General features: G+C 34.3%; 2 protein-coding genes and 1 long non-coding RNA gene across 15 annotated transcripts in view; 2 read left to right on the top strand and 1 right to left on the bottom strand.

Moving 5' to 3' along the window:
* Nucleotides 1-39: 39 nt before the first annotated feature.
* Smg (sterile alpha motif domain containing protein 4 smaug) lies at nucleotides 40-11,059 on the top strand. Of its 2 annotated transcripts, none has more exons than XM_072001638.1 (9): nucleotides 40-198; nucleotides 1,816-2,152; nucleotides 2,230-2,548; nucleotides 2,633-2,877; nucleotides 2,980-3,072; nucleotides 3,142-3,513; nucleotides 3,618-3,777; nucleotides 3,894-4,146; nucleotides 4,228-11,059. In XM_072001638.1, the coding sequence occupies exons 2-9, from the start codon at nucleotides 1,939-1,941 to the stop codon at nucleotides 4,393-4,395; spliced, it is 1,824 nt and encodes a 607-aa protein (XP_071857739.1). In that variant the 5' UTR covers nucleotides 40-198; nucleotides 1,816-1,938; the 3' UTR covers nucleotides 4,396-11,059. The 2 variants fall into 2 exon arrangements, with proteins under 2 accessions (XP_071857739.1, XP_071857738.1); XM_072001637.1 differs by having other exon boundaries at nucleotides 41-198; nucleotides 2,962-3,072.
* A 752-nt stretch (nucleotides 11,060-11,811) lies between these two features.
* Asap (ArfGAP domain of ASAP) overlaps nucleotides 11,812-25,877 on the bottom strand; it is a 54,314-nt gene continuing 40,248 nt past the window's right edge. For 5 of the 12 annotated variants that reach the window (XM_072001616.1, XM_072001621.1, XM_072001615.1 and 2 more), the window contains 11 exons: nucleotides 25,570-25,834; nucleotides 25,145-25,372; nucleotides 24,835-25,057; nucleotides 24,578-24,758; nucleotides 24,006-24,281; nucleotides 23,797-23,916; nucleotides 23,500-23,722; nucleotides 22,970-23,302; nucleotides 22,737-22,903; nucleotides 21,448-21,516; nucleotides 11,812-18,643 (listed from right to left, as the gene is read on the bottom strand). In XM_072001616.1, coding sequence (XP_071857717.1) covers nucleotides 18,428-18,643; nucleotides 21,448-21,516; nucleotides 22,737-22,903; nucleotides 22,970-23,302; nucleotides 23,500-23,722; nucleotides 23,797-23,916; nucleotides 24,006-24,281; nucleotides 24,578-24,758; nucleotides 24,835-25,057; nucleotides 25,145-25,372; nucleotides 25,570-25,834 — 2,301 coding nt within the window. In that variant the 3' untranslated portion in view covers nucleotides 11,812-18,427. Of the gene's footprint in view, nucleotides 18,644-19,531; nucleotides 19,671-21,447; nucleotides 21,517-22,736; nucleotides 22,904-22,969; nucleotides 23,303-23,499; nucleotides 23,723-23,796; nucleotides 23,917-24,005; nucleotides 24,282-24,577; nucleotides 24,759-24,834; nucleotides 25,058-25,144; nucleotides 25,373-25,569; nucleotides 25,835-25,877 lie in introns of those variants that run through there. The other 7 variants (XM_072001619.1, XM_072001617.1, XM_072001627.1 and 4 more) reach the window with 5 other exon arrangements.
* On the top strand, nucleotides 18,800-22,429 carry LOC139986373 (uncharacterized). Its single transcript, XR_011799631.1, has 3 exons — nucleotides 18,800-18,926; nucleotides 19,005-20,919; nucleotides 20,990-22,429. It is a non-coding gene; the product is annotated as an uncharacterized lncRNA (long non-coding RNA).

Genomic DNA, 25,877 nt, shown 5'->3' with positions numbered 1-25,877 from the left:
CGTGGTCCAATAGCAGAGGTGAAGTTCTGCAACGAGTTGCGACGACGAACCAGTGTGGTCACGTAAGCCCACCATACCGCATGGTGGATACATGTTTCCTTTAACTCGACGTCGTCTAAAATGCTATAATTGTGTATTGTTATTATTTTGCAAGGGTACAACGAACTTGTGGAACAGCCACCTCCAGCCTTGCATACGGTAATTATATCAATATGTAGCTATATTATATAGCATAAGCGCGTTGACCGATTTCAGCATACAATTTGTTGTTTGCTGTTCGGCTCAATGGCCGAGTGCTAGTCGCACAGTAGCAGTATATTTGTTACATTTATAGAATATCCCTTTCACCTATTTCGCAACAATTTCGATAATTTTACTACATATACGTTTTACTGTGAAAGTCGATTAATATTAATACATAAACGAATTATTTTTTATTCTCTTGTTTTTCTCTGTTCGTTCTCTGTCCTTTCCCCTCTACTATCCCACGCATACAAAGATAGCAGCGGCACCGATGAAAGCGACTCAAAGAATTCTACGGAAATACAAAATGAAATTTTTCTAAGAAACATTTAGTTTTATCATATGAGGGTTTTAGAGGCTTTGGTGGAAGTTTGATGGACAGTTGCGTTATTTCTGTCTGTAAAAAGAATCGTATCTTATCTATCAGTGTTAGAGGCATGTAAAGTCTCGCACACGGTGCCATTGCACCGCCGAATGGATCGTAACAGGAAAGCTATAAATACACACGCATCGCGGGGTAAACAAACTTGACCTCAGTGGAATTCTTATCGATGTACCTACATGTCGATGCAGTGTACACAGATATTTTGAGGTTATGTTGGACATTAGACTTCGTTACACGCCTATAAAGACCGAAGAAACCCGACGATTCGATATTACAGAATTAATATATTTCTTTTCCCGAAAACTGAAATAGTGTTTACAGTATTATAGTTGGTGAAAAAATTATTTGGAATATTTAGTGTACCTAATTGTAATAAATTATTGTTATTGTTTTTTATGGTACGTTGTACGTTATAAGTTTTATTTTTGAAATAAATACAAGTAGGTTTAATATAATAATTTTGTAAGACTAATTAATATTAGGCGTTCGATTTTACTTGCTCCACACTTTCACTGTTCTAGAAAGTTGATATGTTAATTTATGTTAAATATTAATTTTATGATACTAGGTTTAAACGATAAAGTTATGGGTGATTTAAGAAAGAAAAATTAATAATTAAATTTCGAATAATTGAAATCTGCAACTCTTGCTATTTGAATATTATAATACAGTTAATATAAAGATAGTTTTTAAAGATGTATTTTAGTTAACCATGCAATTCTATCATGTATGTATATAATAAGATTTTTTTATATATTACATACGAATAAATGTATATACTCGTATAAAATCATTATTAACATTACCCTATTAAATTTAATATTAAAAATGTATTGTATTGGTATTAGAACAATATTTTAGCAATAAATTTCAAATGAATTAAATCGTCCTTCATATATTGTACAATTTTATTTTTAAATATTTAACTTTGCTGTTCTCCTCACTTCTTCTTTGTTTGTGTATCAAACAATATCTTCTCCAATTTTGGAATACTTTATTCATGAACAGCTTAGAATACGCAGAAAATAGTAAAAGCCAAACATTTGATAACTATTTATATCTTAATAATATTTATTAAAATATAATCCTCATTTAGATTCCGGGAGAACATTAGGGTTAAATTCCTAATAAATTATTTTACATAGAATACATCTTAAAAGTGTAAATATCCTTTATATTTAATACAGAGCGCTGGCATATACCTGGTTTTGCTTAAATATTATTGGAATACAATTGAATTATAATCTGAATAATCCAAAAAGAATTGGAGCTTTTAATATTTGCTCCTTACCACTAAAGCACTGTTAAAAATGAAGTGGTCACCCGGTGCTCTATTCTGTGAACAAGTTGGTGAATTAACTCGAGTTTTCTCACAATGGAATGAGTGTGAGCAAACTGTAGTTTTATATGCACTACTTCGTCGCATTCCTGCAGTTCAAGCAAGGTTTCTTGCACAAGCAGTGCAGCATTCCTTGCACTCTGTTTCTGAATTAGACTCACAGGAACTAAATGCTAATAATCCAGGTAATTTTTATAATTAGTATGTACGAATTTAAGAGTCTACAAATGTAAATGATCTTTATTAAACAATGTTGTTGTAGCGTTTATTAACTCATTGCTATCAGAATCGACAGAAATTGCTATAAATCAACTTCTAACACATTTGCCATTATTAAGGCCTGGGAATATAGAGTGCAAACAATGTTACTTAGTAGCAATACCAGAATTAGTAAGCCATTGTGTAACTACAGGGCAATTTACCGAACAAACTCAACAACTGTTAAGTTATTGTTTGATTCATCCAGCTATAACTAGTCAAGATAGACGTTCTTTGACTCAGTGGCTTCGACATCTGGAAGAACGTATTAGTGGTACACCACCAATACACAGTCTCGAAGAATACACTAATACTACTATTAGGTGAATTAGAAACAGTTGTATAATATTTATGTATAATATTTATGTATATATTTATTATATTAATTTTACTTACCTTTATTTTAGATGGGATAATGCATGGCAGCGAAATTCTAAACAGCAAAGTGAACAGACAAGTTTATTTGGCACACAACCAGGCACTGCCTTCAATTTGCAATTTCCTCCACCTGTAACTCGTCAACGACGATCGAACAGTTTAACACCACCCGTTGCTCCATCTCATCATCTAGAAGTTGTTGATCGCAGTAACAATATAAATTGTACAACTAAACATAAGCCACGAAGCTTCAGCGTATCTGGAGATCATACAAGTTAGTTTAATTTGAAGTTAATGTTAACGAGAGTATTTCGATTATACTTTTATTTTATTTGAATAATTGTTGGTTTCTAAACAGGCAATCTTATTGGATTAGGCCCATTGAGTCCTCAAAGTTCTTGCGCAAGTAGCGGCAGCGAAGGACGTTTAGATGAAACGTCTACCCGATCGCTTGCTAGTGGTATGAGAGGTAAGTATATATAATTTCATAAATTTACAGTTCATCGATAAGAAAAGTAACATATTATCTATTTCTCAGATGTCCCATCATGGCTTAAAACTTTACGCCTTCATAAATATAGTTATCTATTTGTTACTCTCAGTTACGAAGAAATGCTTCAGTTAACTGAGGAACAATTAGCAGAACAAGGCGTGACCAAAGGGGCTCGACATAAACTAGCTCTTTCTATCGCAAAATTGCAACAACGCTATACAACACTTCTAAATTTAGAGAAAGACTTATTACAACCAACGCGCGATAATACACAATCGGCTTCGTTTTTGCAAGGCCCAACAGTGTTGGTTAATACGATCGATGAATTAAAAACTATCTTAGCTACTCCCATGAAACCCAGCCAAGAAAATGATCTTCAGGATATACCTGCACAATTCACCAAGGTTCTTGGAAAACGTGAGTATTGCATAATTATTAATGTAATGTTTCAAGATAATACGATACGTACCAGATAACAAGAATAAAAATATTCTAACACGTCGTGTTTGTTTGTTTTGTAGTGTGTAGCCGGTTGGCACTGGATAGCGTGGATGACGGTATTTTATGCGCTTGTATTAACGTATTAGAGAAAGTATTGCAGCATGATTGCTTTACTCCAAATCAAAAGGAGAAGGTACAACAATGGCGCAGTAGACTTGGAAATCCACGACCAACTCCAAAGTAAGAAAAAAAGCAATAACTAAAAGAAATAATTTTTCTTTTAAAATCATGATAATTATAAACTTCGAAATAAATAGCTGGATATACAATTAACATTCGTACAATTAAAATTTCAGATGGCAACATAATTATGGCTACAATAATAGAAGGTATTGTAACCCGCAGCAGCACAATAGAAAACCAAGTTTAAACTTAGGACACATCCATAATACGCATCCGCAAAACAATTCTTTTGTGGTTAGCACTCACAGAAACAGTATATCTACACCATATTTACAAAATAATCAGAACCAAAGCGTAAATCAGAATACTTTACGTTCAGTCCACGCGACCAAAAAGCGACCTAGTTTACAAGAATCTAGTTTACAGGTACGTTTTTTTATTAAGCTTAATTTTGCATTTAGATGCGAGCTTTTTCACGAGAAAAATTAATTTCTATTCACATTTTAGCAGTTACAAAGAACGTTACAACGCACATACAGTGCACCGAGGGATCATTTTCTTAACTCGAATAACAACAACGTATCCGAAACAACGGAGCCAGAAATCAACTCTCGTCTCGAATCTCTTTGTTTAAGAATGACGGAACAAGCAATCGGTGGTTTCGGTGAGGCCTAATAAATTCTTTACTTTTTTCGTTGACTGGATCTACACAGTAAGTAAGTCCTGTTAAAAAACAGAAAAATTATAAAACGACATATGTGTCCGAGCTTCGTTCTTCCAAAGTCGAAGGCAAGACTGACACCCTTACATTTTGCGAGAATAAAGAGACTCCGACAGCAATGATAAATGCTGACAAGTAGCACGTATAAACGTGCATGCATTCTCACGCTTTAATAGCCCTACCAAATGAAATGTCCAACATTTGAGACATTTACACCAAGAAAACCCAGTTTTGCGATGTCAGAACGACACGCGAAGGAAAACTAAAAAAAAAAAAAAAATATTTTTTATTATATCTGATGCAATTATACTATTTAATTGAAACTGACAGAATTTGGCAAGCCAAATGCTATTAGAAAGATAGATTCTTTCCTTGACTAATTGCTGCATCTATATAAATGTATTATATAAAGAATATATATGTATACACATATGAGATAGAATTTTATGGGAAGCGGATAAAAAAACGTATAACATATATTAAAACGAAAAAAAAGGGGACGAAAAAGGTACACCACATTAATTGTGCGATGTTTGCAATATTATTTTCGTGTGTTATCCATTTCGGGAAATGGAATTTGTCTGATTTTAAGCGCCAGGACACATTATATACTAATGTATTCATTTTAACGAACTGACTGATTTTACTTCTTTTTAACATTACTACGATAATTATCTCTCCGTTCTACTTTCTTATTGCCACCGCCGCTATTGCTACTACTCATTACTCTATTTTCTGTCGACATCGTTTATTACTATTCCGGTCGATAGCTAATTCGCCACACCATCATTCTCATTATGTTCATCATTGTCTTTACTGCTTGTCATATTATTATTACTATTATCATCATTATTATAGTTATTACTACAATTATTACTATGTAAACTCCTATTACTGCTACTGTTTACTACCATTTCTCCGGGTGACCACTAACACCATTATTAATATGCTTTCACGCTATTGCTATTTTTACCCTCCTATCGTTACGACTGTTTCTACTATTATCATCTATCAGCTATGCTATTACTATTACCATTACCCTACTACAAGTAGCCCTCGCAACTACTCTTACTATTATGAGTACTGCTAATACTATAACATATTATACTCTCCCCGCTATCGTCATTATTACTGTATAGTTCTCCTTAGAGGAAATGGAAAATCATACTTAAAAGATATAATACACGATATTACTTCGTTATATGCATTGAGAGAAAAGGAAGAAAGGAAAGAGACGAAGCGCTGTCGCATGTACACGTTCTAAATTCGCCTTCGCAATCACGATTGTTGGAGAAAAAAAGAATAGAAAAAGATGACATGCAGCGGTGTGTATACTTTGTAGTTTGCGCACAGATCTCGTGATTCTTTATACTCTTACGCGAGGAAGAAGATAAGGGAGAAAGCGAGAGAGAGTTACCACGTGTCTCTTCTTTTAAAGTCGCAGTTAACAACTATAAATAGAAGAGGATAAGAAGTACCGAAGGAAAGAGAGAGAGAGAGAGAGAGGGAGTAGCGGAAGAAGGCGAAGAGATTATTAATAATAAACGGATTTTTTAAGGCCTTAAAAAGGTATATGTCTCGTACTAACGAACACTAGGAAGGGTATAAGACTAAATAATTAAATATACACATGTAGCGAAACGAGTCGAGGAATATTAGAATTGAAAAGGGAAACTTGCATTATGCTTTCATGATGCGACATCGAAATCTGTGGCTTTAAATTATAAGCGTACACCATACTACTCTATAAATATGCACTTATTAGCACTTTAATCGTAACTACGTCGCGAGTAAAACCGTAGCATAATATTTTTCGTGCAACAAGGATAGGGAGGAAGAAGGAGATACGAGAAAGAGAAAAGATGAAACGGATGGTGGTGATGATTACGCTGAAAGAACGAGAAACAGAAGTGAAAGAAAAAGGAACATGTAAAGATACGGGAAAGATTAAATTTAATAACTAAATATAATAGTATTAGCGATAAACTGATATAACGTATCGATAAACAATATACGAGACAAGCAAACAAATAAGCAAAAAAAAGAAAAAAACAAATATATAAACGAAAGACTGAACAATTCACGCGCCGTGAGCCACGTGGTGAATTTCGGGCGTTTCTACGTTCGTTTAATTCTCGAACAGCTGCACGGCCGCGTGAATAAAAATAATTGGAAGACTGTGGAAGGAAAAACCTGTCAAAATATTAAGAATTAGAGAACGAAGCGCGAGAGGAAAGAGAGAATGAAGACAAAAAATCGAGTGAAAGAGAAAATTGGATGAAAGGGCGGGAGTAGAAGAGAATACGTTTGTATGTGCGTGCGTGTGAGAGTATATATCAAGTTAACGACAGAGTAATTTGCTAGCTATATATCTAGGTTATAACGATTTATTCTAATGATTATACTCTTATTAGGATCATGAATCTACGTAATGGCGCGCGGTGATTTCTCGGTTAACTAATTAGCCTGTTTGAATGGAAAAAGAACTCGTCTACACGAAACAGATTAGAGGAACGATCAATCGATACGATATTTTGCGGTGATCATTTATCCCCCCTCCCCCCCATATTCTTTCCCCCTTTCTATAATTGCGAGGAAAAAAAAAAAGAACAAATTGACGAAAGAATCGAGTTTCATATACGATTTTACGTATCATCCTACTCACGTATACATATACACGTACATATAGCATGCATACATAGACACTCGTATACACAGATGGACACTACGTATATCCGACTAGAATCCCAGAGATGTTTCGTATATAGAGAGGAAGACGGATAACGTAATAATTTTTCGGGAGAGACGGTCAAAAGCTAGTCACACGTGAATACGATTTCTAATTTCTACCAGTTTTAAATGTGTATAGATATAATTTGTACATTTAATTGCGCAAAAACGGGGAAAGGAAAGCAAAAGATAGAAAAGAAACGAATGAAAGATAAAAAGTGAAAGCGAGGGCGAGCGCGCGCGATTTAAAATCCTTAAATGAAAAAAAAGATAAGAAACGGTAAAAAAGAAAAAGAAAAAAAAGAAAGAAAGAAGATAAGAACGAAGATGGGAGGAAAGATCTAGAGAGAAGAAAGAAAACAGGTGGTGGAGGAAAAAAATATATATATGACGACTTTAGCGTTAACGCATGCAAAAATAAAAGCTGAAAGACTGCTTCCAAACGACTTCAGGAAATTCGTTCAACGTAGGATTTATTATTTCGTACTGAAACGCAGTATCTAAATAAATGCGATCAATTTTAAAAAGGGCAGGACCTGAACTAGCTAAGAAACGCAAAGAGATATTATCCGCATCGAGTGAACATGCATGATGTGTTTATGAGAAAAAGTTAAAAAACAAAAAAACGGAAAAAAAAAAGAAAGAGAAGAAGAGATAGAGAAATGTAACGGAAGCGTGATTCTGCCAAAGATCGACGACCGCTGTAACGATCACAGACGAACGAAAAAAGAACGAGGAATACGAAATCCGATACGTTTGTCGACGCCCTGTCTTTGTTTAGAAAATTGTCGTTTGCCGAATTTCAATGCTAATGAGCCATGCGATATTTTTTTGCAAAAGTGACGCTATGCGATTCCACAGTTTTGTACCGTGTATATTCCAATATTAAGGTTACACGGTCGCGTGCATTAGGTTATTAGTAGATTGCGAACGTTTATTCAAATTTTTACGAATACGACTGAACATAGGACTTACGTTGTAATATATATATATCACAGTATGTATTCTCTAGGTTTTCATAAATTTAAATTTTCCATAAATGGATAAACGTTCGCGGTTTAATCGTTAAAAATTTGAACCTGTCGAATTCCATTGGCGTCACAATTGCGAATAAAATCGTCTGCATGGAAACCAATCTTAATACGAGGCAAAGAAGTTATCGTGTACATCTCGCGCATAAACGAGATACGAAGGGAACGTTGCACTTATAGTACTTACGCTGTCGTTATATATCGAGTCCATTGTTTGATCGTGGACAATATTCCATAAATTTTGCCTCATATAGTCGTGAGGGATAACTGGTGCGGTGGCTTTCGGCAGAAGCACAGCTTACTGCGATTCGATGGCATCGAATGGATAAGACGATGTTAAATTTATATTCTCACCATTGAAATTCTGGAGACTTTCGGGTGCAGTGCCTTTTTGAAAGGACGATTTCCTGGCGTTACGAGATTTCGTTATCGGTATAAGTCAATTGGAAAAATATGATGTGCGAATACTTTACCTCCGCATCGTATAAAATTTAAATTGTATTTGCAAAGAAAAAGAAAATTTTTTTATTTTTGTCTTTCTTCTATATTTTTTTATATATTCGTAGAGTAGAACATGTACGTTTCAACGACATGTGTAAAATCAAATTCAACAACGAACACGTAACCAATCCTACTGCCCTCGTCGATTAAGAACCATCTTATCTGCGATTTTTATTTTTACTTCCCTGCGCCGTCCTTTATCTTTCTTCGTTAAATAATATCGATTCGAAAATATTTAGTAATTATATTATAATAGGCTGTATATATAACTTGTTTTAAAAGACACGGGTCATCTCGAATATTTGCATATTTTAAAAGATAGAAAAGAAAAAAGATGTTGGATGAAATATTTTATTTAAGAAGGGCTCTCTAGTCATATAGAACGTCATAGATTGGATATCCCAGTTAAATCAAGAGTTAAAAGACACCTAAATAGAATTTAAAGTAAACATTTTGGGAACTGATGGATCATAAGGTCGAAACCGTTGAACCGCGTATTTCAAATTTGGTTCAGTTCCCATAGGAACATGTAGAACGTCGCATGCGCCTTTGGAAGATTTTGATGCATTAATTTCATCATTCCAAACGTCCATCTTAACGTTAGACGCTATGTTGCTCCCATCTAAGACTCGAATATTTATATTTTTTTTAGATCTTTCACAGAGCTAGCCAGCTTTGTCGGTATATTGTGAAATTTCTGAGAAAGTTGGCTGTAACGCTATCAAAGAATTCTTCTAAAAGGATGCTCTATACACGCGGAAAATGCTTTGGTAATTTCGATCGGTAAGAAATCGATTTGTGAAAGCTTTGAATTCTCCGATATTTGTACCAGCCAGAGTTGTGCAAAGATGGCGGCCAAGATGACAGGCCCCGTCGCATTATAGATGCAGACGTTTGACACTCGACGATCAGTCGCCATGCTTATCCATTCGTTGCATTTGCTTTTAATCCGCTTCAGAGATATGATCTCTTGTACCGGCGCGGGGACAAATGAGTTATTAAAACGCTATATAGCACAGGATATACTCTTTGGCCGGATGCTTGCGTTTCAGGTGATCGACTACTTAGAACTGAACTGCGGATTTTTATGCATCTACAGGAAATGTAAAGGTGCGAAAATACACAAAATGCACATGGTACAATATATTACAATATTTCATAGTTGAAACGATTTTCTAATCTATTATGTTCCATTCTTCTGATTATATTAATATGAAAATATGAATTTGCATAAATATCCGTAGTCTACATACTTAGAGCGTACGCGTAGTGTGTATCTCGATGAGATCGAGAGGACAAAAAGAAAAAAAAAAAGAAAAGTGAGAACATGTAGCCGAAAAACTCATCGTCTCGAAGAACGTAAATAATGGAAGAAAATAAATTTTCGCCAACAGCGTATATATTAAAGAAAGGAACAAAAAAAAAAAAAAAAGAGCGAAAAAGAGCAAGTTTCCGGCCGAAATAAAGCGTCATTGACGATAACCCAGGTAGCAAAATAAACAACCATCGACTGACATTTGCTTCGACGAGAGAAAGAAGCTAGGCAAAAACGGAAGATGCGCTTTAGAAACGAGTTTATGCGAAAGAGGAGCAGCTGAAAGAATAGAAAGACGATCTGTGTGTAATCACGCGTGAAAATGTAACGCCTCCTCGTGTTGGGAGGGCTTCTGCTCTTTTTTTAGGTGTGCTTTGGCCGGCGAACGCGACTATTTGACACGTTTCAATTTTAACAAGCACTTCTCGAGTTTAGCTTTCTGTATCTTGTCGATTGCGTTCGATTCGGTCGTTTGTGCATTACGGTTCGAATGATACGGAATACTTCTCTCTTTTTCTTTTTTTTTTTTTTTTTCTTTTTGTTTCCTTTCTTTTCTCGTCGTTGTTTTCTCTTTGATTCTCCTGTTTCCAAGTCGCGCGTATGTGCGTGACGAGACGACGTATCGACCCGGATGAAATTTCGTATAGCAAATTCAGCGAACCGTAAAACAAACGCCGATTCTATTCGGGTATTGAACAGGAGAAACAGAGTTTTCGTCGATATTTGACGAGATAGATGCACATTGTAGGATGAATTTATCGATCCGATTGATTTATCGAAGGTGGACGAATTCCACTTGAGACTGGGTATGTTGCGTTTTGGCCAAAGAATGCCTCTGCTATACACGGCGCCTTCTGTTAATTATTAAGAGACGTAGCTTTTGAATTATCAGATTGCTAACTGGGATATTTTAGTCACGTAAGCTGGATAACTTGTAAAAATGCAATTTTTGTACTGTTATAACGTTAAATAGACGAAGGTATACTGACGTTGTAGCGTGAAAGAACATTTTTCAATAAAAAATTTTTCATACGCAAACAACTTGATGGTTGTGTTCTTCTCTTTATATGTACAGTGACGTTAATGTGGCATTAATATTTCTATATATTTGTTTCTAATAATCAACTAGTCAATTGTTTCTTTGAATATATTAGGACAACTACCGTAGTTGTTATAAATATATGTTTTCTTCGTCTAACGCACATACTTTTTCTAAATAAAAAATAATAAGCTAAATAATTCTCAAAATTCTTGAGATGTCCAAAAAATATTAATGCGAGTCACTGTAAGGTCTGCTAACGTCATAATCTGTGGTAACGTGATAATGTGGCAAACGAAACGTTGTTAGTCGTTTGGTGTGATAATGGTGGATTGATCGTTCGTTGTAAGTGTACAAGATGGCACTTTTTATGTTTTAGAATGTAACTCACGTACTATTATTCGCAATACTGATTTTATCATTCGAGGTTTGTATGCTGTATGAGATGATGTTTTATTAATTTGGAATTTATTAAATAGTTCCTTTTTTGTTATCGGATAGTCGTGGTATAAATTTTATTTCGTTCTATTAATTATAAGAATCTGTTGTACTACGTGAGAAATAAAATTTTTAGTTTCTTCTGGTAGCAAAATAAAATACCAGAATTTTTGTTTTCCACCAATTCAGCGAACTCGATCGATTAAAATTGAGATTGCGTCCGTTGAGCAAATTCTTGGAATTGTAGAGTGTAGACTGATCTCAAACGAGATTTGGCCCTCGATGGATTATATTGTTAAATAAAAAAGAAATGACGTTATGATAGTTTTCTAAATGATATTTATTTCTGATACATTTCAAAGTTTTTGAACTGTCCGAAAGACAATCCTGCTGCGCTTTAGTCACGAAGGATACAGTAAACGTTAGTACATTACCGTCATATAATATCGATATTTAGACCTGCTTCGATATCGTCGAAGGCCGTACCTAAACAAGATTTCATAAACTTTTTTCAGTAGCACGGGCATTATTAGGTACATACACGTAGGTAGACTTAATAATATAACAGCGCCTCGTTTTCAGATTGCATCTGTTTTTTTTTTAAATTACCAAATATACGAGAAATTTATTTCACGCCATTTATAATCGCCTCGTCTTAAAAGATTCATTCTCTCTGTAAAACACTTTATATCGTCAAATCTCCTTTCAATATAATTACGTGTTAACGTGCGTTTTTCGTACCTAGTACAAGTAACTACGAAATAGTAATAAATACTTATAGCCTACTTAACGATTCTTTAAATGCATAAAGTATAATAAGTTCAGAGGACAAAGTGGTACGCTTGTGACTCCTGTTCTTCATTGAGAATCTGCATTGATGTTATATTGACTTCTTTTGTTCTCGAAGACTGGACCAATACAGTTTCGTTACAATAGAAATTTAATGAAATAGTTGGTATTTTGTTCGTGCAGTTTGTAGTAGCGAATAACAGATGTTTGATTTATTAGATGTGAAAAATAAACAAATACTTGCTGCATATACTTTTGAATTATTTAACAAGTAATCTTTGTTAGTTTGTGAACACATTTATTCTACAAAAATCTTTGTTTGAGAACGTTTTATAGTATATATAATACACGATAAATGTGACACTTTATTTAGAAGTATAATTTCTTTTATATAGAAAATTATTTTTCCGCTAAGTAAATTTCTGATAGTTCTTTTAAAGATTATTTCGAGGGAAGATGAGAAACGTATTGAAATGAAAAAAGATCCTATGTTCTTCAGAGAGAAAGTACTTGAGTCCTGTCGTCCATAACATGTTTGAATATGTTAAAATCATGTAGTTTCTCCATACGTATTGTTTATCTTAAATAAACATCTTGCTTTTAACATTATTCATGGTGTACAATCTACAGCAGAAGTTTTATGCAAGGAACAGGAGTCATTCACCGTTTTCGTTATCGACGCGTTTCATTAAATATATCCATATAATACATGCTTAAGACGCTATCATTTATCGTATGCTTAAATAGTATAAACATCGACAATCATTCCTCGATCGCTCACTTGCTCTATACACATATGTACATCGACCAACGGTATGATCCTCAGCATTTTGTCAGCATATATGAACAAGTCGTGTCTCGTTTAGACGCGTCAAAAATTGCGAGGATGTTGTAAACACAGTTTAAAGGCAGCTTAATGCTAAACGAATTAGTAGACTGCAGATTCTTATGCATTTATGGTGGAAATTTAAAAGTACAAGGATACATATAACAGTTGGTGGATGTTGTTCAAAACAATAGTTAATAAATAATAGAAATTGGACTTGGATGAAAATTGTTTCTTTGGAAACACCTAATTTACATGACTTATGTATTACTACTTCAGTATATCCACATAATCAGCGTTGAGATTTTAGAATGAGTTGAATATGCGTTTAAAACTACACTTAAAGGTTCATACAGATTTTATGCAGCGTCAGCTATTTATCAGAGATAAATATGGACTTTAATTGATGTAGGCATATTCCTTGCGTCAGTTTCAATTCAGCAGAATATTTGATCTCAGTTACAGGAAGAAGTACAGGATTCTTGTATCATAATGTTGAAAATATAATAAAAATATGCATCAATGTCTTGATTGGGTTACATCGAGTATCCAAATACTTATGCATGGCATACAGTGCTTTTTATATAACGCTTGGTAGGTATGTAAAACAATTTTCTACTTTCTTACTAATATTGTAACAAGTTTCTATTTCTTTAATGGTATTCTCAAAAGATTGCATAAAAATCTGCAGTCTGTAGATTAGATTGTTTTCTTCACTTCTTTTACATTTATTCTTTTATTACAGATTGGCATTACATAGCGACATGACTTGAAACTTGTTGTGTCTAACCCTGTTTTTTCAAAAAATCCTTTGTTATCTACTCTCATCGAGAGTGTATATTTTCTGAAAGTATCATCGTTGCAAACGCAAGATAGTGACGAAATTTTTCATTTTCGTTTAACAAGTATCACTTTGAATTATCCGCTGAATAACTCCTAAGCGATGACCTATTGTTTATATTTATTATAAATATTTATTGTTTATCATATACAGTGTTTGGAAAAAGATTAAGTGAAGAAGCGATGCCATTTTTTACAAGGTAAAGTTTCATGGGTTTATTGGAAACACGTTGATCGTCATTCTCGTAATACTCTCACATAAACAGCGCATTAATTAAGTTTATTAATTAACGGCGTATCGTTTAGCTACTTAACAGGAGCTGTTTATACATACATATAAAACTTTCGTCCGTTTTGATCAAGTGAAACATTAAAACGTTGCGAGCCTAGCATATAATTATATATAGAAAATAATATCATTCCGAGTACTCTACTTTGTAGTTTATAATAGCAAAGAATAACATGTTTGAAATAACTTAATTTTTTTTATTTTTCAGGTGAATTTCCAAATAATTTATTCATCCTTTTAGATTAACCTTATTTTTTATCTTAATATTATTATTATTATATATATATATATTTTGTTTTGATTAATTTCTAAATTCTTTCGTAAAAGAATTTATATAAAAACTGATGGATTATACTCAGTTATTAATTTTACTTTTTTATATAAGCAAATATCAATCCAAAAAGTAATATTAGAGACAATGCAAATTCGAGAATACTTCGTAAAAAATAATGTCATTGCCATTCCACTATTTAAAATTATATTTTGTTTTATTATATATTATTAACATTGTATATCTTCGATTCGTGAAATAATTGTAAATATGTACGGACGATCACAAATACATTTAAATTTGAATTTCAATACAAAGCAAAAGTCTCGGTATCGAAGGAGGAAAAGAAAAAAAGAAACATAAATAATATCCCGATTTCGACTAGGCAACGGACCACAGTCCCTTATCGATCGTTGATTTCACGCTTTGCGGTTTCTTCGTGGTTCCTTTTCGTTTGAACCGATACGAGTACAGAATCCATAAATAGCACATCATTCACATAACATACGTGTATAATTATATATATTTATTTGGTGACGTTTCCCGGTTAAACATTTTAAATACAAAAAGAGAGAGGGAAAGAGAGAGAGAGAGAGAGAGAGAAACAAAATAAAAGGCGAGCACACGGTTCAGTGTCGGAAGTAAAGTGGATAGTAAACATTTACACTTGCTTAGAAAAAAAAGAAAAAAAAAAAAGACAAAGAAAGAAAATTACAGTCCACTTTTACACAAGATTGAGCTAGACAGCATCAACGGTTCCCCTCTCGCTCGCGAGAAAATGTTTTCTTTGGTCTCGTATGTGTCTCAGAGTGTTTCAAGCAAAAATATGTAACAAATAAAAATTTCAATTCGCTTCTGGCGCATAAATCTCGATTAAATCGCAGCACATGCTTGGCTTCATTACTCTGTCCTTTCTTTTATGCTCCTCCTTTTCATCTCATTATATATATATATATTTATATATTTATACTATATATACTTAATGACTAATAAATCTCTAATTTCATAATTCTATTTCACAATATATATATATATATTATATTATATATATATTATATGTTATATATATAAATATAAATATATATATATATTTACTAACAAATAATATGGCATTACAAAAATGTACATACGCTCGTAACCACGTGATTCTTAAGAGTCGAATACGCTAATAATACTATCGGTGTCATGCAATATTTTAATGTCACATCGTTTCTTTTCTTATGGAGATGAACGCCTCTCTTTTTTTTTTTCTTTTTCTTTTTGACATCCTAAGTTTATATTATATCTTTTATAACGATCGACGCCACTCGTTGCGTCTATTTCACAGAAATTTTTTCTATGATATTCCTTTTCGTTTCACTCGCCTGAAACGCGACTGTATAGTAGAGTATACTCAGCATTGGCAGTACAGAGTAGAAATGTGCGCCAGATATTTAAGACATGCAACAGGTAACAGATCAAACTCTGTATTTTCCGTTCTGCTTTTGTTCTCCTTATAATTGCACGCATACACACATGCACGCACGCACGCACACATACACTTATCTTTTCTCGTTTTTTACGTTTGGCTCTGTATAGACGAAATTGTGCACATTTACCGAACGTAACTCCAGACTGCGGACGTTTACTGGTTTTTTAACTGGGAAATTTAAGATTCCAGAATGCAGATGAAGAGATTAGAGGGAGGGGGATGACGAGGAATGTTTATTTTCCGTGATTTCCCATTTTACAACACTTTCGTTTGCGAGAGCTACAGAAATATCAAAAATGTCCATAAAGATACAAAATTGCATAAACATCCGCAGTCTACTTTTTATTTCGATCGAATATACCTGCTGGGTTTTACATAATACAATCGATAATAATTAGCAGCAAGATAAACCGGTATCCGCTTAGTTCTAATCAGTTACGAACGAATTAATGTAATTTACGATGGACTTGCCGATCGCAGCGCTCTGCCTTGATTAACACGCACGACAGCGCCATTTTATTAGTGTACCGAATTTTTTTTTTTTTTTTTTTTTTTTGTTCGCTAAATCCGATTCGTAATACTAATAATTTATACTGAAATATATCTTATATCACATTTTCTGTTTGTTTACCGTCGGTCTTCAGAACCGCGAATCGATCCAGTCTTCGATTTCGACGTCTTGCTTGAAACAATCAAAATGTTACGTTCTTGTTCTTCTGGCACTGAATGCATTTCCTTTATCGAAATTCTTTGCATTTCTAGAATTGTAGAATCGTCAAAGACACGTTTCCTTCACGCTTGAATATCCGACTCGAGTAGGCACGTTTTGATACAGCACATGAAGTATCGAGGCTAATAGTCTGAACAATGTCAATTGGATTTCTAAAATCTTTTTTAACCCAATTGCAATAAGATTATTCAAAAAAATACAACTCTAATATACTTTTCTTCTTCTATACATACCAATTATAATTTTATTCCGATATATCATCCTTACCATAATTACATTAAATACCTTAAGTTAACTATACTACTAGCATAAACTTTCACTATACCAACTTTCTTTATAGCTTCAAGTTTGTTCAAGCTTTTGTTTTAGTGCATTTCACTTTATAAAATAATTCCTTTAAATAATTCTTTTACCGTTTTATACCTTTTTTGCAGCTTTACTACGCGCTTCTACTGTTTTTAAATATAATATGATTAAAATTGAATGGACATTTGCAGATTACTTTTCCTGAGTCAATTTGCGTAACAGCTAAATGGCGGGGGTTTCTCTCGGTGGCTTTAAAAAAGCCAATTGATTTTGTTCAGGCTATAGCAGCTACTCTCCGTGATGTTTCTAAATCACTCTCGAAGACAAACCCCATCCTTTTCAAATTGCTCTTCTCCTAATTAAACGATATTTCTTTCCATAAGAGTCATCAAACTCTACCCCTCCTCTTAGACGTAGACAAGCATCTTTAAAAAAAGTTTCTTCGTTTATTTTCCTGTTTTTTACATTATTCAAATGCCAAAATCTCCATTTCAGAAAATCAATATGTGTCTACGGAGTAATTTCAAGCTGATTGTCATCTACAAGCTAAGAAACTATTTCAAATTTCATATAACCTCCAAAAACTGAACCAGAAACAGGTCCGACATGTTCAACCGAGTCAATTTATCCCAGTGGAACCAAGCGATACAGTGAATTAATTTGATTCGTTCCACATTAGTACATAGCGTGGCTATGATTTACCTTCCTAAGCACGTTTCTACGTTCGAGCGAACTACTATTTGTGACAAAAGTACACACTCGACCATGTATGTTTGCTTATGTGGAAACGCAGTTAGGATACCGAATCTTGTTCTGGTCGAACTACAGATCGAACGAGTTCATAGTATACATGGTGCTTCAGAAATGGGGAGAAAGATGGTAATACTATTTATAGCGTGATAATACTAAAAATCTGAATTATTTCGGCGCATGAGAAAATTCAGAATACATCTGGAATTTTTGCATGTCTCTGAAAACGTCGGTACGATGCGTGCAAACGGAAATCATTTATATTCCAGAAAGAAAGAGTTCCTACATCTATATTAGAGTGATCTTCTTTCATTCTTAGGGTTAGGTTATGATTAGGTTTATTGTTAAAGAGGTTAGAATACCGCACTAAAGCTACCTATTTCCGAAGCACTTTCTACACTCGCGTGTTTAGTTCGAACGACAATAACTTCGTGTACAAAAGTTCGAGGCCTACAAGTGTGTTGTAGAAACATAGACAAGAAGTGCCAAAAGAATGGACATCGTGAAATCGACGATTTTTAAACAATCGCCAGACAAACGCCCGATCCTTCATCTTCAATCCTTTGGTTTTCTCAACCAAGACCTTCTGCCGAGACTAGCAACGCTCACGGAGCTGGCAGTACTGGAGACACTTGCCAACGAGTTCAGGCTTACCGAATGTTAATCTTGCAGCATGTGCACGAAACTGATCGGGAACATTCCCCTCCTTTCAGGCGCTCTTTCGAGGGCACCTTCCATCCAGTTGTCGTCGTCAGTTTGCTCGTTCGTCACGATGATCACCTCGCCTTCACGGAACGACAATTCGTCCTCGTTGTCCGCTTCGCAGTCGTACAAGGCTCGACAGCGTCGCAGACCGCTTAGGGTCGACGAAGTTGGCTAAAAGGAAGACCATGGTTAGCCATCGAATGGTTAACTGTATGGACGAAAGAGACATGGACGTATGTCCATTTTTGTGCATTTTTCTTTCTTTTTTAGTCTTTCACGGACGAAGCAAGCACTCTTTAACGAACTCACGAGCATCGAGATCGCGAGTCAAGATCAAGAACAGTGCTAAGAATGCTTCCTTGGATCGCAAGGATAGTTAAATTGGAAATTCTAGAAGTGGAAGAAAGAGAAAGAGGATAGCTTTTTGACAAGACTCTATGCAGATCGTGCATAAGTAAGTAAACTTTTATTTTTTCTTTATTTTCTAATTGATTTGGTGGTTTTTTTTCCGTTCTTCTTCTTTACATTGTAGTGGATGTCATGCATGGAAGAAACTAGATTTTGAAGAATCTGTAGTAGGAGACCAACACATTGCGTACAGTGTACTGTTCCAATTATTTGCTTTCGTAAAAGGATTATTTTTATTTTTATAGATAGAGATAAAGATTAAGACGTTTGTTTTTGTAGATACTCGATAATTAAACAAAATTTCAAAATAAATGTTATTAATTTTCTTTCATTGATGCTCATATTTTCTGAAGTTAAATTAAATGCTATTTATTGTTTACACGATGATAGTAATTATATAAATAAATTGTATCAATAAATATTACTGGAGAATGCAAAAATATATCTTGTACAGGTAAGAAATACTTTTAATATTAATACAAATGTAATATCCTTAAAAGATGAAAAGCACTCATGATTTTAATAAGAACAATGTGATACTTTGTAACATTTTTTTTTGCAAATTAACGAGTATCTATACATCAATTGTTCATATCACATGAATACAGTCAGATTTTTTACAAACCAATATTCGCATACCTTATTCTTACAGTACTCAATCAGCTCAAGATTTTATAACAAATATTTTCATAAATAGTATACATTGTTAATATGGCGTTATTAAAATATGTGCTCCCTCATGTTTGCTTGTTTCATTTTAACAAACAATGTCAAATATGAATATTCATACCTACAAAAATAATTTTTTTATTGATACATTTAAATAAAACATATTAGCAGTAGATTAAACGTTTTTTTAGATACGATTGTTCACAAATTGATTTAAATAAAAACTATTTGTTCAGAAATGGAGGAATAATGAGACTGAAATGATAACATAAAATGAACTATAAACTATATGAAGCCAACTTTTCACTATCTACTTTTACTGATCAATAATTCCTCTGCTCTTCTGTTTGCATTTTGACATGCAAAATGCTTTCATTGCAACATACTGAAGCTGCATTACAATGGACTGAAACTATCTTAAATTTTCGCAGGCACTTAGCAAGTACATTTCACGATTCCTTTGCAGGAATGTCTGTTGCAAAATATAAGCTGTATTATTCAGATTCAATTATCTGAAATGTAGCAAGCAAATAGCATTTAATAAAACAAAATAGAAAAGCAGGACATTTCTTAGCTGTACGCAATGTGTTGTGATATGTCTGTCTGTAAATTTATAAAGATAATACAACTCTTTTATAATAAAATTATAATATAATTTAAGTACTGTCTAATTATATAAGTATAACTAATGTACCTCTTAATTATGTTTCTTTGCTAGAAATAATTATTATACAAATTTCTAATTACATAATGTAAATAAAAAATAACTATACAATATTTACATTCTTTTGAATATGAAATATAATATTCTTAAATCTAATCTCTATAGTTTGCTTATTGCTGTTTACCAAATGCTTTATTTTTAGTGAACTAGAATTTCCAATAATACACATCAATTTCATGCCTGTTGTAAATAATTTACAATTGTCAAATTTAAGCTATTAATAAAATTGTTAGTAACAAAGTGGTAGATGATTATGGCACGGCTTCTATACTATGTAAGGTCGTAGCCATTAACCTTGCCGCTAATTTCATCCACTTTGCAAGCTTACGAGGGTAATATTACGTTAGAATAACTTAACGGGTTCAGTGCGTTCAAGTGCTATTATCAAACACAAATTCGGGACAATTTCATGCGCAAATTAAGTTCTAAAGCACACACAGACTCAGAAGTTTCGATTAACGTAAATGTTACATTCAAAATTAAGATCGGTAAAGCATGGACGTTTGTTGACAGAATCATGTTAACGACCAGGTGTCCTAATCACACAAAACATTTTATTGCCAGAAATGATTAGACTCGTAAATACAGCAGAAATCCAGGAAATGAAACAAATCGACCGGAAATCGAACAGAACTGTCAAAACTATGTAAGTACGATCACGATACAAAATTATGATGAATTAGATCGAACAAAAATTAGTGAGATCATGTTTTTAGAAGAGATAATACCAAAAGCATTGACATGAAAGAACGATGGTTACGGACAGCACGATTGATCATGCAAAGTGTTACTACACTTGAAAGGAACATCCAATGATGCTTTTGCGTTACCATTTTTATTATTTCAATTAAAGTCGCTTTTCCTGAAAAGCTTGTTTGAATTGTATCATTTTTGAAATACATATGCAATATTATCAAGGTACAAAATATATACAAATATCTAAATATATTTGAGTAAATAATAGTAATAAACTAATAAACGAGATATACAAAGGAATAAATGATAATGATAGCAAGTAACATATTTGCTAACATTTCATTTCTATAATTGGACTTTTTTTTCTGTCCTGACGTTTTAATTTTTGCACTGGTCTTTTTATATTAGAGTATTGTATACGATCGACAAAAAACATTTCAAGTGTAGCAGGCAGTAATGTGCGATGATTGATGTTTACCATATTCAGATTTGGGAGCAAAGATGAAGGCTCCTCAGCGTAGCTCTCTAGCCTGGCCCGGTCCCTTCGCTGTACCAACAATGGTTAATAACAAACCATAAAGCATTGTCTTTGAGATACATGCAGTGTCTAATCACCAATTTGGTATTTTGAAAAGAAAATGGGCATGTGTCTCGATTTCTTCCGTGGAAAGTATCTTGTTTGCTCTTTTAATATTCAAATAACACTTTGATAAGAAAGATTTACTTGTTATGTTAATTGTCATTTGTTAACTTCCCTTGTAAGGATAGACATTGTTTAACAAAATTTTCAGTTCTTTGATTAATATTTCTTGATTCATTAATGTTATACTACAATTTTATATGGCGTCGTTAAATATAGCAAAATTTCTTGATAAGATTAGTATTTATTATATTAGACTTTGAAATATTTTGTTCTGGTTATTTTTTGAAATGACATGAATTAATGATTTATGATTTATGATTTATGATTTATGATTTATGATTTATGCAAACATAGGAACAAATGTGAATCACTTTGCAAAGGTTCAACATTGGTGAGGTGTAATAAACATTTTATTCGTGAATGAGAGATAGACATAATACGTATATAAATAAGAATATTAAATCACTGGTGTACATGTGTAGTTAGTATGATATGCAGAGTACCAAAAGTTCCTAAAAACAAGAATCGAGAAGAAGCTATCTGGTTAAGTACTACATGGGGCAGTGATAGGAATAACATTGTGTTAATATCTCCATAGTTAGCGTGATACGTTAATATTAACATGAACGATTTTCACGTATAAACGGATGTATGTACATACACATGGTTTTAAAAGGATATATTAGATATCTACCAGCATCGATGTATGATATGCGCCAAATAAAATACAAATAAAACATTATTCGCCTTAGCGTGAAATAATACTTCAATGGACTCGCAATACATAGTCAAAAATAAAAAAAAAAAAAAAAAAAAACAGTTATTCCTCGATTTCCTTAATTCAATATTTTTATAGTTCCTTTTTTAAAAAAAAAAAATCCCGCCACTCTATTTTCCTATTTTCCCTATTTTCGTACACACAGTCACTCGCAAAAGTATCCGATCATATATCATAGAATATTTTTATGAATATGCTTCCAATAAACATCTTAGAACTTCTTATGTGTAGATTTCCTTATCTGTCTCGAATTGTGCCAATATAATCGCAACAATCGTGTCCTGTTCGAATACTTGCGTGAGTCACTTTAAGTCTTTATAAAGCTAAATCTAAGATGTGAACTTACCTTGCGTGGAGGCGGAATGGGATTACCCAAACTATGATCCGAACACATAGAGCTTAACGATTCGCTGCTACGTCCATTGCTTAATCTCGACGAACTGATACCGGATGGGGCTGGAGGTGGAGGATTCCTCGGCCTCTGAAGCGTCGAACTGTTTACTTTGTCCGTACCTAACGATAACAGAGAAAACCGAATAAACTTGGGGAACAGATTGGATGGGAAGGTTCCAAATTTACCCGAACTAGACGGCAGTTCGTAGAGGAGTTTGCGTGAATTTTCAAACGCACCGTGTCCCGTTGTAGAATCTCCACTGGGCGATCTTTTATGATGCTGATTGTTTAATGTATTTAACGCATGTGGTAGAGTATGTAAAGAATGCCCAGCTAAGATCGGTTCGCTCGTTGTACGGCTATGCGTTGACGCTGCTAAAGACGCGGACGGAGGTAGTGTACCGTAATGAGAGGAAGGTATACCACCTGTACTTCCGGCCGGTGGTGGTGGCGGCGCTACACGCTTCTTCAGTGATCCATGAATATTGACCGAAATATCTGGAGCCATGGGAGCAGGTACTGAAAAAGCAATAAGATTTTAATCCACAATTTGCAGGTGAAAGTGTAATATACAATAACTACTATGAAATAGATTAAAATAGAAGAGAACGGCGCGAATATCACACGATCGATTCTGTTTGGCTCGACTCTTTGAACTAACAATATCTGCACGGTATTCGATGCTAATTCAATATTAATTTAATACGATATCATACCAACAACGGGTTTCCTCGACTGAGGTGGTGGTGGTGGAGGCATTTGTTGTCTGTTTGTGGAGGAACTTGGGGAAGAACCGCTTTGCAGGCTGTCGCAAGTGCTACTTCGACTACGTAAAGTCACTGGTGAATCTCCCGATCCGGTACCACCACCACTACCACCACCGCCTACATAAGAAGGCGGCCTACTGCGAGACTTCTTTTCAGGTGTTAAACAACCATTCTAAAATAAACATGCATTAATTGTTAAAACAAATGATTTCAATAACTTCTAGACTTATTATTCTTTAAACATACCCTGTCTTCTATTATCGTTTCATCGTCAGAAAAATCAGTAGATCCTTCGTCGTGTGAAAGATTCCAATCGATGTTAACATTATCAAACAATGTTTTCTGTCTTTGTAGAGCATGACTCAACTGAGGACAATGAAACAGTTAACTGTTATTGTGTGTACATACGTACGATATTGTTATACAAATTAGATGGCAATTGTTTGATGCGTTACCAGTTCTTTACACGTGTGGTGTCCCATTTCCTGAGCAATATCAAGCGGAGTTTTATCCTGTTTATTTCGGTGTGTTGGATCAGCGCCTGCCCGTAGTAACAGCTTCATTGCCTCTGCTCTGTCGTGTCGTGCACAAAGATGTAACGCTGTTTCTCCGTCGATCGTAGTCCTATCTATACCACCCGTCGACATATTCTGCACTAGGAAATCTATAATGTGCAAACTGTTTCCCATTTCGCGTAGAATCGCTAAATGTAAAGCCGTCTCGCCCAGATCCTACAGGAAAACAACGTACAATATAAGTGCTGACAAGTTACAATTTTTGGAATTATTAACATTGATTTTTCAATGACAGATTTATTCATTTTAATGCAATTGTATCGTCGTATTCGAGGCTCGTTAAATTTTTAATACGAGCTCATTTTTTTTATATAAATAAATATAAATAAATTGCATTCTATTTTTTTTTGACATTCTATGTTTTCGCACAAAACAAAATATTTTTACTCGAGATAATCAGCGTTCTATATCGCATCTTTTATTTTTCATTAATTCGATTGAAAAAATCGTACCGAGGTAGGCAAGGGTGCTGCTAAGTCCACATTTTCAGCATAGACTTGTACAAGCTGTTGCAGATCGCGATTATTAACGGCGTGTTCCAAATCAGAAAGGAGATCTCGTTCATCAGCGCAAGTGTTCATCACGTATCTCTTATCCACGTACTTGGCTCTTATAAATTCATATCTTTCCTCCCTAAATCACACGAATGAAACACGTTTAATCACAGAGAAACTATATGAAAATTCAAATAAATCTGGCTCGCACATACATCGTTGAAGTTGGCGTTGGCTTGTGATTATGATGCAATGTAGCTTCCATCACTTCGTTAAACGCCTGATTGGTCATGTGCCGTGCAAGAAGTAACTGAGCAGTGCCAACATTGTCTAACGTTAAGGACTGTATTCTGGATATGTGCACTCCTAAGTCCCGGTGAATTCCACTACACTCTATGCATACGATTATGCCAAAATTCGTAGAGAGCCATGTAGCATCTATCGAACAAAGAAGGATCCCATTAGTTTTATATCTTTACAGATTATCACTGAATCATGTTCATGGATACTATATACAAAATTTACCATTTTGCGACGAACAGTCGCAACATTGATCGTTTCCAGGTAACCTCATAACACATCGTATTACAGCCTGTTGAAGTTCGACTAAACTTGGATTTCCTGTGCCAGCCTCTGCTTTGCCACTGGCGTCGAACGCTCGAAGCAGGGCACGTTCCTTGCAGTTTACCAAAACCGACATCCACGCTCTCTGGTCTGCTTCGTCTTCCGCTTGAAAATGATACGTCCTATTGTCTGCAACGAACGAACATCAAGTACAGATATATCAATCAAGTGTAAGTACAAATATATTTCGTTATATTTTGAATTATTCGTGTAACAATATCTGAACACGAGGTGTCCAAACGCTTATAGATATTAGATATCTGTTTAGGATCGTTGGAAATCTCGCCTTGAAACCTCATCGTCGATAGCTTAACAGTTCAACTTACAACTAATGAGATCGAAACCCCGTTTGTCATCCGGTACTAGCTTGATTTGACAGGTTAATAAATTCACTCTCGTTGGTGGTTTATTCTCGTCCGCGTGACAGATATCTAGATAGCCTTCGGCTTGAACCGCGCAACGTCTCTTTTGCCAAACTCTCCTCATTTTTCCTTCGCTTTTCTTCAGAAGATGACCGGACCTGGTAACGCCGTGTTGCTTATCTCCTTGCAGCTGGTGAAGCGAATATCCTGCATTCGCGTTTACGTTCAACTGGAAATCGCGTAACGATATATGACAATCGTTGATACGATAC

The sequence above is a fragment of the Bombus fervidus genome, chromosome 4 (genome assembly GCF_041682495.2).
Source record: "Bombus fervidus isolate BK054 chromosome 4, iyBomFerv1, whole genome shotgun sequence".
NCBI lineage: Eukaryota > Metazoa > Arthropoda > Insecta > Hymenoptera > Apidae > Bombus > Bombus fervidus.
This window is presented reverse-complemented; position numbering and strand designations above follow the sequence as displayed.

Bases quoted from the DNA above. Each gene is read 5' to 3' on its own strand.
- Smg (XM_072001637.1), top strand. From the start codon at position 1,939: ATGAAGTGGTCACCCGGTGCTCTATTCTGTGAACAAGTTGGTGAATTA. The intron at 2,153-2,229 runs GTAATTTTTATA...ATGTTGTTGTAG, and splicing joins ACTAAATGCTAATAATCCAG to CGTTTATTAACTCATTGCTA. The intron at 3,514-3,617 runs GTGAGTATTGCA...TTTGTTTTGTAG, and splicing joins CACCAAGGTTCTTGGAAAAC to TGTGTAGCCGGTTGGCACTG.